Source organism: Ananas comosus, linkage group 3 (assembly GCF_001540865.1).
Source record: "Ananas comosus cultivar F153 linkage group 3, ASM154086v1, whole genome shotgun sequence".
Taxonomy (NCBI): Eukaryota; Viridiplantae; Streptophyta; class Magnoliopsida; order Poales; family Bromeliaceae; genus Ananas; species Ananas comosus.
In genome coordinates this window covers 3,698,006-3,713,525 of record NC_033623.1, presented here as the reverse complement: position 1 = coordinate 3,713,525, position 15,520 = coordinate 3,698,006, and the positions used below count along the sequence as shown (strand labels likewise).

General features: G+C 43.0%; 2 protein-coding genes across 3 annotated transcripts; one reads left to right on the top strand and one right to left on the bottom strand.

Moving 5' to 3' along the window:
- LOC109708251 (shugoshin-1-like) lies at window positions 2,479–4,760 on the top strand. Its single transcript, XM_020229921.1, has 10 exons — window positions 2,479–2,522; window positions 2,608–2,780; window positions 2,923–2,960; window positions 3,278–3,386; window positions 3,498–3,521; window positions 3,616–3,690; window positions 3,781–3,831; window positions 3,954–4,062; window positions 4,149–4,209; window positions 4,290–4,760. Exons 2-10 carry the CDS (start codon window positions 2,646–2,648, stop codon window positions 4,576–4,578), a joined length of 891 nt encoding a protein of 296 aa, XP_020085510.1. The 5' UTR covers window positions 2,479–2,522; window positions 2,608–2,645; the 3' UTR covers window positions 4,579–4,760.
- On the bottom strand, window positions 7,332–11,986 carry LOC109707083 (receptor-like protein kinase 2). 2 transcript variants are annotated; one of them, XM_020228157.1, is made up of 3 exons: window positions 8,771–11,986; window positions 7,722–8,265; window positions 7,332–7,635 (listed from the first exon to the last, which is right to left on the bottom strand). In XM_020228157.1, the coding sequence occupies exons 1-2, from the start codon at window positions 11,808–11,810 to the stop codon at window positions 7,733–7,735; spliced, it is 3,573 nt and encodes a 1,190-aa protein (XP_020083746.1). In that variant the 5' UTR covers window positions 11,811–11,986; the 3' UTR covers window positions 7,332–7,635; window positions 7,722–7,732. The 2 variants fall into 2 exon arrangements, with proteins under 2 accessions (XP_020083746.1, XP_020083745.1); XM_020228156.1 differs by having other exon boundaries at window positions 7,332–8,265.

Sequence of the window (15,520 nt, the reverse complement as noted above, 5' to 3'; positions counted from 1 at the left end):
GTCAACTGAGGTCCAGCTGCTTAATCCAAAGATTAAATAAGTGGAGTGGTGTGGGTCGTCCATTTGACCAATGGCTACAGGAGGGTCATTTCGCTTGAATGGGCAAATGGAAACAAGAGAGGTGCCAGCTTCATCTGCCCAACTAATTTTTTTTTTTATTTCCAAGTTTGAAGTTGTCCAATCCATCAATCACCCTCTTGGAAAGGTAGGATGTTGAGAATGAGTCTGAAGTATCTAGTTTGGAGAGTGAAAGTTTCAACAGCTTGAATCTCTTCTCCAACTCTAGTGTCAACTTTGTGCTATTGCATTTGTTGATGGCAATAGTTGAAGCGGGTTCAAGATTCTTCCAGTGAGGCTCCGCATTTGTTCTCTCTCTTTCCCTTTGTGACCTGGGCATTTCTCCACCCCTCCTCGCTGGCAATCTCTGCTCCAGAGATTGATCTAGGGTCTTGCTCTGCGACTCACCAAGATCCACCTATTCCCATCAGAGGCTCCAGTGTTTCTCCTGTAGTGTTTCCCGTCGTTGCGCCGGTACCCTACTCCTCCTCCGCCACTTCCGCTGTGGCTGTATTTCCTGCCGCCACCGCTGTGACAGGGCCTGCCATAGCCTCTGCCGCCGTCGCCAAGATGGGTACTCGTCACCGCCATTTGGAAACATGTCAAAAAGACGATGGTTTCTTTATCGGCTAAATTTAGTTTTACAGTTGTTATTACTTTACCTATTGCTCATTGCATAGAACTTTCTCTACATGTTCTATTTGATCTTCAGAAATTTTAGAGCAAATAATCCTTAAAACTTTGACTTTTTTCTCCTGTGCTTTGTGGAAATTAACTAAAGGAGAAATAAAGAAATGCTGAAATAGATGCTTTCAATTTTGGGAAACTTTTTTTTTTTTGGCAGTAATCTCTTCTTTTTTCCTTTCTTCTTTGACATTTATCTTTGTTGTTGTTGTTGTTGTTGTTACTGCGGTAAAAGTCCGTATGCAATTCAATAAATTGGAAAGTAAGTTTCACTTTTGCATCTCTTGTACATTCCTCTTGTTCATCCTTTCCTAGTTGTGGAGTGCATGAGAGGTTTAATGCTTAAATTATAACTGCTCCAATGCATTCGAAGTTATTGAAAAATCTAAAAATTTATATTTATATTTTGTAATTTCTAGCAGCTAGTTGCATAAAAGTTAATTTTATTGAATTTGATGGTATTATTAATTAATTTTAAAAACTATTCTAAAATCACTTAATTCCAAAACATCAAATATTGAGAGACCTCGATAAAACTTTTTTTAAAAAAAAATACTCATGGGGCTATTTCAGAATATCCTACAGTTGAAGGAGCCTCCGCGTATTTTTAACATCAAGAATTTTACACCTACCTACCTCAGGTAAAAAAAGTTAGAAATTATTTCCTGCACCAGGTGTATAAGCGTGTCTTGTACCCTGCAAACTGTGTTAGAGGCCTCAAAATTAAAGTTTTAATCGTTGGATGTAATTCTAAGACTTATAAAATTACTACGTATTAAAAGTTATAAATTTTGAATACTTATATTTTGTGCACATTTTTAAAAAAAACTCATAATTATTAGACAATGCCTCGATAATAAATTCTTAAAATTTATAATTATTTTTTTTATGAACTATTTATATTATAAATCCCATCTATTGGTTGAATTTAATTTTTGATAGAAATATATATAAGAAACTTGCTTGAACTATAACCCATTTTGATCCAACCCCTCTCAACCTCTAAAAAAAATATATATATTTGCTCTCTAAACCCTAAAATTATTGATTTAATAATAACTTTCTGCTTACAAAATTGAATGCGTCACTTAAGTTATTGATTTCACTATTAAATTTAATATGAGTCATATTCACTTGAAGTATATATGCAGCTAAAATTCATACTAAAAATAACCATCACAAATAATTTAAATGGAACAAACTAAAAGGTCCCACGGTAAAAATAAAATTTGTTTTTAGCGTGTTGGCAAAAGAGCCCACCAATATTTCTCGAACAACTAGTCTTATTGGCATGTTGGCAAAAGAGTGGGCCGAGGCCTGTAGAGCTAGGTGACGTCTGATCTGATTCCTTTTCTTTTTCTTTTTTGTATTTTTCCTTCTTTTTTCTCGCTTCTTCTTTAGAAACCCTGGCTGTCTCACTCTATGTAGCTAATTTCATTTTATTAATGAATGAAGCAGGTAGCGTGCTACCTTTTTCTCAAAAAAAAAAAAAAAACTTTTTAAATGCGGTGTATGAAGTGTACTAGCTCTAGTAGTCCCGGTGCAGGCAATAATTTCCCAAGGTGTGGCTTCTCCGAACCATAATTTGAAAGGAGGTTCGGAGTTCCCTCCCAGCTTCGGATAACCGTTTATCCGAACCTCCCTCTCTCTCTCTCTCTCTCTCTCTCCGAACCATAATTTGAAAGTAGCTTTTGTTGGGAGCTCTCTTCTTCTTCTTCTTCTTCGTCCAGGGAGGAGGAGGAGCTCGGCGAAAGCAACGTACGCCATTAGAGGAATCCAAGGTGCGGTTTTCCTCGTCTCCCATTTCCTCCTCCTCTCCGTTTTCGATTCCAACGGAACCCGAACCGTGAATTTACTTACTACCAGTTGTTCCCGCGGAGAAAACCGACGTGAATATCGCGAAGATGCCGCTGATTCCCGGAGGCTCGATGAGGAGGAAGACGCTGTCCGATATCACCAATGTTGCAGCGGGAGATCGAGAAACTCCGAGGCCGGTTTTGTTTTCAATAACTGAGGATCGCATTGATCACCTGGTCAAAGTAAAGCGCAGTTACTAACTTTCCGTGCATTTTCCGATCCCATTTCAGAAAGAAAAGAAGTGGAAAAGCAGATTTAATTTATTGACCCACCATTATTACTATTATTAACTTTTTCAAGAAATTTCTTCGTCCCCGATTTCAGGAAAATGCAGCTCTGTTGAGGCTTCTCGAAGAGAGAAAGTATGTCAAGTTCTTCTTTTGTTTAACCTCTCATCTTTTTTTTTTCAATTAGAGTTATTTAGTTAGTAAAATCGAAATTTTGTTACATTTAATGGTACAGTTAACTATTAGCAACTAACTAATCTAGTTTATTTGCTACAAAATTGATTAAGGTTATTGATTTTGACGGAATTATCAACGGAATTGATAAAATATGCAATTTATTTGGAGTTGAGGGGATCTTCGCACATTCTTAACCTTTTAATGAGATTGATTAGTGTTTTGAGTGTTATAAATTTTTCGAAATTTTGATTGATCGACTTTGCGAAATGTCTCAGCAAAACCATCGAATCGGGCGGCGTCGAGCTGCAGAAGCTTCGGCTAGCTCTGCAGAAGGCTCATCAACAGAATTGGCATCTTGCTCAAGCTAACTCTCACAAGCTAGCTGTTAGTTCTTATCCTTTTTCTTTTTTTACTTGTTGGTAACTATTAATTCCTCTTTTCTTTTTCTTACTTTAATCAGTAACAATCCTACCTCATCAATTTTCGCATCTGCAGGAGCTACACTTGAGGAAAGATAGAGTATGTTTTGCACTTTCATTTGATTAGAAGAAAATCTAGTGATCCTTTTGGCGCTTCAGACTAAAAATATTTAGTTTTATCACTCGTCGCACAGTTAAAAGCATTGCGACATGAGCTCGGATGCGCTGCTGCTGCTGCTGCTCTCAGGGCAAAGAAATTTCAGTCGGAGGTACGATTTGTTTAAGTATTTTCTAATTTATCTAATGCATTTTTACTTGTAAATATTTTGGAGTGAGAACATTTATGGTTCTTGTCACAGGAGGAAAAGAAATTGCACAAGCACCCTGAGAACAACATAATAAGCATTGAGGTGTTTAACAAATCTATAACCATTCTCCTTAATTTTTTCCTGCTCATTTTTTATTTTTAAATTTTTTCCTGCACATTTTTTATTTTTATTTTTTATTCATATGCCTGGTGCAAATTTTACAGGTCGAGGAACGAATCAGCAAGCCAATTCATCTTGTTCCAGATGAATCATGTCCCGCTAATCACAAGAAGTATCGCAATATGTGTAAAAAGCACATGCTGAGTAGTCTATGTAAGTGATAATATTTTTTCTTTACATATATATAAAGAAGTGTTGCTTTGAACTTTTCCTTATTACTTTCCCTCAATAACTTGTAGCTTTGGGATCCTCAGTGTCAGCGCGAAAGTCGAACGAAAAGGAAAAGCATAACCTTAAAAGGTAATACTTATCTTTATTTCGATAATAAAACTATGCTAAGATCGTCTTGATCGCCTTCTTTTAATGCTTAAAATGTGTAGGCGGAGGTCGGTGACAAGGAGATCAGGTAATGTGAAAGTCGAACAAAGTGACCCGGCCGAAGACTTATTTGAGATAGAGGATTTGAGACTTCCCATCCGTTCGATGCGCGTCGCCAACGTGCACGAGGACAATTCTGGAGAAATGGATCATGCCAGCTCAGGCAGCCCTGTTCTTGATGTTGTAGTTAACCCTGTGAAGAAAGAAACAAGAGAGGCGGGTTGTTCGACAAAAAAGCAGATTCAAGGAAGGTCACTTTGTCGAAGGAAGTACCTATCAATATCAAAATGAGTGAGAGATGAGTTAGCTAAAAGTGGTCGATCGACCATGTTGAAGTTGTGACGCGACTCTTGAGCAAGAGATTAAAAAGAGTCGAAATCTATCTATCTCCGACTTGTTTCGTTTTAGGGTGCCCAGGTAGAATTTAAGATGCTGTGCTTCAATTGTTAGCGAATGATCAACAATATTAAACAGATCAACATAAAACCTGTTGATTTTCTCATTCTGAAAACATGTGGTAATTCAGGTTGCTTTCATTTTATGTAAAGAATTGTTCGAGTGTATTCTGTAACTAGCAGAACTCGGCATTATTTTGTAAGAAAATTACATTGCATAGTGAAGCGGATAATTACCACCGACTTCATTGCAGTTTAACTAAAATATTTTCGGTCTTTTCTCTGCTAGATAGCGTTTTCAAACTCCTCATGATTGTTTAATAGACTCGCACCTGAAATCTAATTACAAAGAATGGAGTTTTTCTCGCATCCTGAGTACCTCAAACACTCAAAAGTGTGAAAATAAATGGAGATAACTACATCTATCTCACTCAACCTTTGACTTGTACACAATGCCATAGATGTTCTTTTCTATTTAAAGATGCAAAAGCATTTTCTGAAGTGTAAGTGTGCTTCTTCACTGTGAAATACACCTCAACCATGTCGGAAGTTGTAAACTACATTAGACATTGTATGGCCTTTAACAAGTAACAAGAGCTCGGTAGAGGGTACAGCCAAATAGACAAATTCTTCTCAGAAAAGGATTTGCGAAAAGCGAAAAGAGAACGCACATCATATATCGAATCAAGGACATGATATTATCATCATTTCGTTTCTTGTATTCACCGGCAATAATTCGAAGATGCTTAAAGAATTCAAGACGGAAATGAAGTATAAGTGATCTTGGCTTCTTCTTTTTTTTTTTGAGAATTTTTATTTCTCACAAGAAGTATGCAGAGAAAATTCTGAAGAAATTTTTAAAATTATGGTTAATCAGCTTGTGGCAAATGAGAAGTTGAAGAAAAATGATCATGTAAGAAAAGCAAATGCCTCTGCATCTTAGTTTGTCATATATAATCCACCAAATCCAACATCGTGAATTCTAAAAGCATACTATCTACGTACTAGCAAAACCCAAGTAAAATTTATTTTGGCACTACCAAAAAGTATTTGCGATACTTCTGGGGAGCACTCGACTACGACAATGTTAAGAGGTCACATGTGAAAAGTCCCATATTATTAAGAGAGTGAAAAAATTGATATATACTAGTGGGTTCAGATCTAATAAGTTTAAGCTTTCGGGTTGAATGACTTTTATTAGATATGTTATAGATATCCTTGGACTAATGTAGGCCTGGGCTAGGACCAGAACCTCCTACAAAGTGGTGGTATCAAAGTCAAAATTTGACGATTATGGAATAATTGTAAGAGAGAAAAATGATTGATATATACTAGTGGGCGCAGATCTAATAGGATATGTCACATCCTTGGGCTCATCTAGGTCCAGACTAGGCCCAGAACTTCATAACAAGAGTGTACCAAAGTCGACAGATGTGGTGCACTTATAAAAGAATTGAGCTAGTGGCAAGTCAGGTGGCCACGCTTGGATGAATTTTCGAGTAGCATGGGCTAAAATGGATAGATTCAGATGAATGAAAAGAAGTTGAAGGGCATGTTTTCGAGAAGAGTTAGAAAAAGCAACTCGGTGCAATGCAGAAGAGTCAAAAAAAGCGACTCGGTGCAACGCTTAGAGAGTAAAGATTGAGTTTAAGGAAGAGTTGATTGGTTAACATGTAAAAGAAGAAGAATGTTGAAAGTTTATGTATGAATAGTCCCACATTAGATTTTAATCTGTTGATTCAATAAATTATATTGGATATGTCATATCTTTAGGCTTACGTAGGTTTGGACTGGATCTAAAACTCTCTAACAGGCAATTTGTACAATGCATCTAAAGATCAAGATCGGTTGCCTACATTGATAGTGATTGGGCTAGACGTCACGACGGCACGAAGAACACGTCAAGCTATGCAATTACTCTTTTCTCTTGAATATGCTCATTGGCCCCTAAGAAGCAAAAATTGTGGCTCTTTTGTTGGCTGAAGATGCATATGCGATAGTGGCAAAAGTCGCACAAGCAATACGGTTGCAAAGAATTCTTATAGGCAGTGGTGAGAGCGAGGAGCTGCATTTTACTGCAACAATAGACGATTAATCATGTCGGAAGCAAGCAAATATAGCCATAAGATAAAGTACGAGGAAACTTCAAAGTGTTGATGAATATTTTCACGAAAGCACTGGGAAAAGAAACATTACTATGGCTGCGCAAGCTTATCGGTTGTTGAAGGAAAGGTCAAAAAGGCGCAGATGTCATAACTAAACCGCTTTCATTCGGAAACTACTTTTACTTCAGATTGTTACCTGGACTCTACAACTTCGAATCAAGGAATGGTGAAAGTGTGATTCAAATTTGCACTGATCAGCCCAGTCATATATACGTATGAATTCTCACGAACAAATAAAACAATTTTTTTCACAGAATTTCTGCGTTTTGTTAAATGCCGACTACTATATCAAACTCTGTTTCGCTGCAGAAATAAAGAACCTAGTCTAACTTCTTTATAGTTTAACTTCTCCACTCTTTGTTTTCTAGCTCCAACAGAAGCCTAGTAACAGAGTTTAAAGTTTGTATAACTCTACCAATATACAGCTGCAATATATATAGGAATAAGCTGATATCTGAAGAGTGCAATTCTACAACTGGTGCAGTAGCATAAAAATCTTCATTCTTATTGCAGCATATATATATATATATATTGAACAAACACTCTCACAGCATTAGGCCCCCCTTCTTTCTTTCTTCTTGCTCTGTTTTGAGGCCCATTCTAACTACAGTACTAGCTGAAAACAAATTAATCGATCATTCTTCTTTACATCCCGCCGGCCTCGACCAGACAAAAATTTTATGAGATGCGCATCAGTAAAACGCACTACTTTCTACCGTCAGATAGCTCTCAAATCGAATTTTACAGTACGAAGGAATGCGACTCCCTGAGATGTGCCTCATCAAAGTTCTCCCCCGCAACCACCACTACCTCACTAAGGCGATGCCGGATCAGACCCAGACCTGAAACAAGCCAAAACCAAAGCTAAAGACGCGGCTAATTCTTCTAACCAAACTGCGGTTTAGCCTTCGACGACGACGACGAATAGATGGTGGCCGCCGAGAAGCTGTTGCCCTGGCTCCCCCCTCGGCACAGGGGCGTGCTTGATGACGACGACATAGACGTCGTCGCGGCGTTTGATGTGTCGTGACCGGCTGCTGCAGCTCCTTTCGGGGAAGGCGACGAGCCTTTGAGGAGGACATCAACCTTGCTGTAGTACTCCTCTCTTTCGTGGCGGATCTCCTTGAGCATTGCGGCGACGTCCTTCATTGTGGGCCGCTCGTCGGGGGCGGCGTTCACGCACAGCAGCGCCACGCCCATCACCTGCAGCATCTCCTGCACCTCCGAGTCGGCCCGCCCGCGGAGGCTCGCGTCGAGCACCTCCGCGCTCCCCTTCCTCCGCCGCACCCAGTCCACCACGTGCAGCCCGTCGGGGATCGTAGGGTCGATCGGCTGCTTCCCCGTTAGCACCTCCAGCACCACCACGCCGTAGCTGTACACGTCGCTCTTCTCCGTGATCTTCATCATGTATCCATACTCTGCAATTGCGGATCTTTTATATATTATTATGTAAAAGTAAAGATCCTTCGTATGAATATGCGATCTTTCAAAGTCCAACTCAAAAAGAGAATGACGCACAAAAAAAATAAATCTGAAAACGCAATACCATCCATTCATCACTCTTTAAATAAATATAAAAAGTATGAATTAGTAGCAATTGTTGGTGACAAAACATAAAATAGATCATAATGGAAATGAAGTGATATATTGAGTATCCAATCTTTAATTTGTTAAAGCGCCGTTCAGATAAGCTAAAAACATAGATTTTAAATCATTCGAAGTATTTAGGTATATTTAAAATATAATTCTGGTTATTTTGTTTCACGATTACGAGCAAGTTACGTATTCTCTGTTCGACTATCTTCTTTCTAGTTTATCCACGTATCACTATCACATGAAAAAAAAAAAAACACAAACACACACACACATGAAAATTGAAATAAAGCTTAGAGAATGAATTTAGTAAGAGTGGTAGTTAGTTACCAGGGGCGATGTAGCCATAGGAGCCGGCGACGGTGTTGGAGGAGCGGCCGAAGTCGCCGTCGTCGACGAGCTTGGCGAGGCCGAAGTCGGCGATGTAGGGCTCGAAGTCGAGGCCGATGAGGATGTTGTTGGCCTTGATGTCGCGGTGCACGATGGGCGGCACGCAGTCGTGGTGCAGGTAGGCGAGGCCCTGCGCGGCGCCGAGCACTATCCGATAGCGCAGGTCCCACTCCAGCGCCACCCCCTTCCTCTCGTGCAGCAGGCTGCCCAAGCTCCCGTTGGCCATGTAGTCGTACATGAGCAGCCTGGTGCTCTTGTTCCAGCAGCACCCCAGGAACCGCACGATGTTCTTGTGCCGGATCGACCCCAGCGTCCGCACCTCCGCGGAGAACGAGTCGCGCACGCGCCCGCGCCCGCCGCCGCTTCCCTCCTCCTTATTACAGCCCACGGCCGTCGCCGTCGCCGCCGCCGCCCGGTTGCTGGGCCACAGCTTCTTGACGGCGATCGCGTCGCCGTTGTCCATGTCGACGCGGTAGACCACTCCGGAGCAGCCCTTGCCGATCACGTTGGCGTCGACGAGGCTCCGCACCACCTGCTCCACCGAGAAGCTCAGCTTCTGGAACGGCGTGAACTGCCACGGCCACGACATCTCCCCGCCGAGCTCCCGATCGTCGTCGTCGTCGTCGTCCGATCCCTTGCGGCCGCAGCCGCCGCCCATGCGGCGCGCCCGCACGATGCCGATCATGCCGAGGACCATCGCCACGGTCGCCGTGATCAGCAGCGCGATCGCGAGCTTCAGCCGGCGCACCCGCCGGCTCTGCTGCTCCGCGGTCATCCCCGGGCGCCCGCCGGCGTCCACGCTCACGAAGCACACGTCGCCGCCGCGGGTGCAGAGCCCCTCGTTCCCCGCGAGGTCGGCGGCCGACAGCTGGCGGAAGAGCTTCGTGTCCGGGAGGTAGCCGGTGAAGTTGTTGTTGGACACGTTGAGCGCGACCAAGTTCTCCAGCCCGGCGAGCGCGGTCAGCGTCCCGCCGAGCGCGTTGAAGGAGAGGTCGAGCACCGAGAGCTTGCCGAGCTGCGATATCTTCTCCGGGATCGGCCCGGAGAGCGAGTTCCTGCTGAGGTTGAGGGCGATGTCGAGGCCGTCGATGTCGCACAGCTCGGCGGGGATCCCGCCGGAGAGCCGGTTGCTGCCGAGGTCGAGCAGCTCGAGCCCGCGGCAGCTGCCGAGCGCCGCGGGGATCGGGCCGGACAGCGCGTTGCCGCCGAGGACCAGCTTGTTCATCGCCGCCAGCCCCCCGAAGCTGTCCGGGATCGGGCCGGCGAGCTGGTTGAGCGAGACGTCGAGCACCTGGAGCCCCCGGATCGACCCGATCGTCGCCGGGAGCGCGCCGCCGAGCGCGTTGCCGCCGAGGTCCAGCATCTGGAGCGCCGAGCAATTGCCGAGCTCCGGGGGGATCGGGCCGGAGAGGCGGTTGCCCGAGAGGTCGAGGAAATTCAAGTTCCTGAGCCCGCCGATCTCCGCGGGGATCGCGCCGGCGATGCGGTTGCCGCCGAGGCGGAGGCGGACGAGGGACGCGGCTCCGCCGATCTCCGGCGGCAGCGGGCCCGACAGGTCGTTCGACAGCAGCAAGAGCTTCGTGAGGTTGGGGAGGAGGAAGAGGCCGGCCGGAATTGCGCCGGTGAGGTGATTGTGCGAGAGGTCGAGCGCCTGCAGGCCGGAGAGCGACGCCAGCGACGGCGGGATCGCGCCCTCGAGCTGGTTCTGCCAGGCGAACAGGACGGTCAGCGACGACAGCCCGCCTAGCTCCGGCGGGACCAGCCCGGAGAGCTGGTTGGTGTCGAGCTGGAGCTGCGCGAGCGACGTCAGGTTCGCAAGCGACGGCGGCACCGAGCCGGAGATGTTGTTGTCGCTGAGCATCAGGTCCTGGAGGCCGGCGAGCGCGCCGAGCGACGGCGGAATCGCCCCGGAGATGGAATTGATCGAGAGGTCGATGGACTGGAGCGCCGAGAGGTTGCCGAACGAGTCCGGGATGGGGCCGGTGAGGGAATTCTGCCAGAGGAGCAGCCGCTGGAGGTTGGGAAGGCGGCCGAGCGACGGCGGGAGCGGCCCGGAGAGCATCGCCGTGTAGACGGAGAGAGTCTGGAGGTTCTGCAGCCGGCCGAGGGACGCGGGGATCGGCCCGGAGATTTTCGTATCGGCGAGGCCGANGGTGAGCATCGCCGTGTAGACGGAGAGAGTCTGGAGGTTCTGCAGCCGGCCGAGGGACGCGGGGATCGGCCCGGAGATTTTCGTATCGGCGAGGCCGAGCACGGCCAGCCGGGAGAGCCGGGAGAACGACTCCGGGATCGGCCCGGACAATTCGCGGTTGCCGCCGGCGCGCAGGGTCTCGAGGAAGGCGAGATCGCCGAGGGAGTCGGGGAGGGGCCCGGAGAGGCGGTTGTCGAAGAGGAGGAGCTGGCGGAGGGACCGCAGCCCCCCCAGGGACGGAGGGATGGGTCCGGAGAGCTGATTGGAATTCAGAATTAACAATATTAATCTGTAGAGACGGCCCAAAGAGGAGGGAATGGGGCCCGAAAGGGAATTAGAGGAGAGGTCGAGGCGAGTCAGCTGAGAGCAGGAGGACAGGTCCGGGGGGATGGGCCCGGTGAGATTACAGTCGGAGACGGTGAGGGAGGAGAGGGAGGGGAGGGAGGCGCAGAGGGACGCGGGTAAGGGGACGGCGAGGGGGACGGATTGGACGGTGAGGGCGGTGACCTCTCCGGAGGGGTTGCAGGATACGTGGGTCCAGTTGCACGGAGAGCGGGAATTCGGATTCCAATCGGGAAATACGGGAGGTTTCGAATTGTCGACGGCTGCCGTGGAGTTGATCCACGCGAAGAGAGCTTCGACTTGGGGATCCACAGAGGCCGAGGAGGAGGAGGAGGAGGAGAATAATAAGGGGAGAATCAGTAGAATGCTTAATAGAAGGAAATGGAAATGGAAATGGAAATGGAAATGGTGGTGCTGCCTCGACCTCGGCATTTTCAAAACCTCCATTCTCGCTCCTCTTCAGCTTCAAATCCCACAACAACAATATTGTTTTTCAGAGTTTGCTGCGTATATCTCCCTTCTTATTTGTGCGTTGGGTCTCTCCCCTTTGCTTTAACCCATGATGGAGACTTCAATTTGTATGTATCTCTGCGTATATATATATACATATATTTTGTTTACTCTTCTTCTTTCCCTCTCTCACTAGTAGCTATTGGTATTTTTGAATGGTTTAATTAATAAAGAGAGAGAGAGAGAGAGTTAGATCACGTCACGCGCAGAGCACGAGCGGTAGCAAGAGGACGACACCATGTGCATGTGCGTGTGCGTGTGCGTGTTGTGGGCGACTCCGCACTGTGTTGCAGCGGCGAAGCCAATTCAGTGTCTTCCCATTCTTGCTGCTACGAAAAAAAAAGGGCAAGAACCAGTTGTATCCGTACATCATACACACCTTATTTATTATTTACTAATTAATATTTTAAATTTTAATTAATTTTATAGATGTGACCTATAATGTCTAAAATAACTATATATAAGAAGTCATAAATATTGATTTAAATGGGTCACGGTCGAGTTGGAACGAGTCACGATCGAAATAGCGGGATGTCGGATTGGGTCGAGTTATATTCGGATTGGCGTGACGTTGGCCGGATCGAGTCAGAATAAAGATCCATGGTTGTTGTGCTTGTACACTTTAAATGAATTAGTTGTATTTTTTTGATAGCTCAAATTTTTGTGATTAATGATTAGCGCCAACAATACGATAATAAATTTAGAACCAATACTACCACTCAAAACATTTGCATAAATGAGTGAATAAAGGATATTTGAAATGAGAAGATTGACTATTTATGAAGATAGAGATATTTTAAATATCCTACAATTAATCAATTTGAAGAAAAATACTATGTGTGCACTTTGTTATAGTGTATATATTTTACATCCTATGATTCGAGTGTTTTAAATTTTTTGTTGTGTTTTTAGTAGTAAAAAATGCTGATGAGATAAGCAAATCTTAGACTTTTTTTAAGAGAAAGGTAACATACTATCCTATACATATTTTTTTTATGAATCAAACTTAAGATATCGAATAACAACCGATCAGCCATATTTTTCCATTTATGTTTGGGACGGTCTGTAGTAAACCTTAGTTTTTTAAAAGCTAGAATCTAAGATTTACAAATAGCATTGCTCTTAAGTTGTATTGGTAGATCATATAGCTCATATTTGTTATTTAATATTTAATATTTTAGTATGTAATTAAATTTGATATATGTGATCTATGACACCTAAGGTATCTATGTATAAGAAGACAAAAATTTAGAAAACCTATTACTACACATCAAATATTTGCAGAAATTTAGTATTAAGATTTCTTCTTGTGATTTGAAATTATTAGTTTAATTTTTATTTTTCCAAAGATCTCGGCATCCGTGACTTAAGTATGTTAACATATGTCACCTATGGCGGAGAAGGGGGGCAGCGGCGCAAGGGGCGCTTGACCGCGACGGCAGTGGAGAAGGTGGAGGAGGAAGGAAGAGGAGGATGAGAAAATGGTGGGCAAGAAGGAGGAGGAAAAAGAAGAGAATAAGAAATAATGTAAATTTCATCCAAATAGTGCAACTTTCGTCTAAAGTGTATAACTCTCATTCAAAAAAGTACAACTTTTATATAAAATAGTAGAAAACTTTTTTTAAATTATGTAATTTTATTTTAACAGTGTAATTTTATCTTTTTTTTCTTCTATGATTTTTAGTCTTTCCTTTAGAAAAAAAATATTTTTTATTTTTTATTATTTTTATTTTCTTTCTCACTATAATTTTTTTTTTGTCACAACCTTTTCCTTGCCTTCTATCGCAACCACCGCCCTCGTCGGAGTATAACTATTTTTCTCCTTCTTCCTCGCCGACATACTTTTTGACCCCGATAAATACTTCCTCTTTGTCGCCGATGGCGACGGTGGGGACGGCAGGTGGAGGAGGATCGGAGAGGAAAAAAAAAATGGTCATGACGCAGCCTTGCCGGAGTTGGAGGTTAGGAGGGCGGGGCATGCGCAAGCGAGGGCGAGAGCATGAGGGGCAGAGGCGGGCAGCAGTTTCCGCCTTCGCCTTCGTCGACTTCTTTGGTAAGAAAAAAAAATAATGCTAGAAAAAAAAAGGAGAGAGAAAAAGAGCAAGAATATTTTGGCCAGTTTATTGAAAATTCGAGTCGAATCTGTAAAATCGAAAAAGACGGCTCAGTTTTACAAAAGTTCAAAACTTTTAAAATTTTCATACAAATTGACTTTTTTTTTAAAAAAATAAATTTAATTATTTTAAAATATAAATAATGAGGTATAACTGCCACCGTAAAATCCATCCGTGGGGTGAGTGTGTCGAATAGGAAAGGGTGAGGGAAAACCGAGCATCTCTCTACAGCATCACGTTATTATTATTTTTTTTAATAACAAGATTATAAAAGGAGAAAAAAAAAATTAAGAAAATGTGACCTGTGACTTGTGAAGGGTTTAGTACGTTTTGATATGCTATGACATAGCAGTAGATCCGGTGTAAACATAGATGTAGGTTATTTTACCCCTTACTACTGTTTGTCGCATTATCTTTTTCCCAAGTTAATTAATTACAGCTACTAATAATTATAAAAAAAAAAAACTTCAAATACCATTTTTAGTATTTCGTGTTTTCTCACTTTAATATATCACTTTAGCATCTCCGATTTTATTTTTCTCTTTTCGTTATTCCTTATATTATTTTTTCTATTAAATCAGTGACAAAAGTTAACATCATTAAAAATTAAAGTAAAAATGCGGTAAACCACAACGTACTAGAGTGAATAATCGATAAATTATAGGTGAAGTATCTGAAGATTTTTTGTATATACGATTTAACAGAGAGTTAATAAAGATACTGATAAGAAGAGAAAAATAAAATCACAAAGCGGTAAAATGATATATTTTAAACTACAGAATGGTAAAGTGAGAACATGCGAAACCATTGAGGTGGTATCTGGAGTGTATTCTAAAAAAAAAAAAAAAAAAAAAAGAAGAAAAAGAAAAAGAAAAAGGTGGGAGAGCCTAGCTTGTGGCTTAGATGGCTAATTAAGTGAAGTGAAGTGCTAGGCTTGGTCTCGGGCTTTGGAGAAGCCTTATTTATTGCTGTGGCAGGGAAAGTGTCTCTTGCTGAGCACTAGTAGCCATTTATTTATGAGCAGTAACCGCACTTGAAAAAAAGTTAAAAACTGCTTTTGCTTTTGGGCGATTTAAGCACTTAATTTCCGGTCAAAACCAGCTCGTGTGATGTCATTTTATTAATTTTCAGTGCCTTGGCATTTTGCACCTGATTTTAGGGGGGAAGCTGGGGTCAGCAAAAGCGCTCCTAATAAAAACACCTGGAGTTGCTCTAGCTAGGGGCCAATTTGAGCAAACTCGTGTGCGTTTTGAGTCCGTAGCAGTAGTATATTAGTAACATAATTTGGCTAAGGATTTTGGGTTCATTGAATGTTACTAACTAATATCATGCCATGCTTGCACAAATATGGTGTTTTTTAGCTCCAATTTTTAGGCTTTACAACTATTCATGCGTATGGATGCGAATTATTACTTCTCGGCCTTATTTAATGCGCGTATTAACTCAGAAAAAAAAAATCAACCGTTTCTAATGTAAGTGACAAAAAGTTTAATGATTGGTATTCGAGATCTCAAGTTCAGCTAAATTTATTTA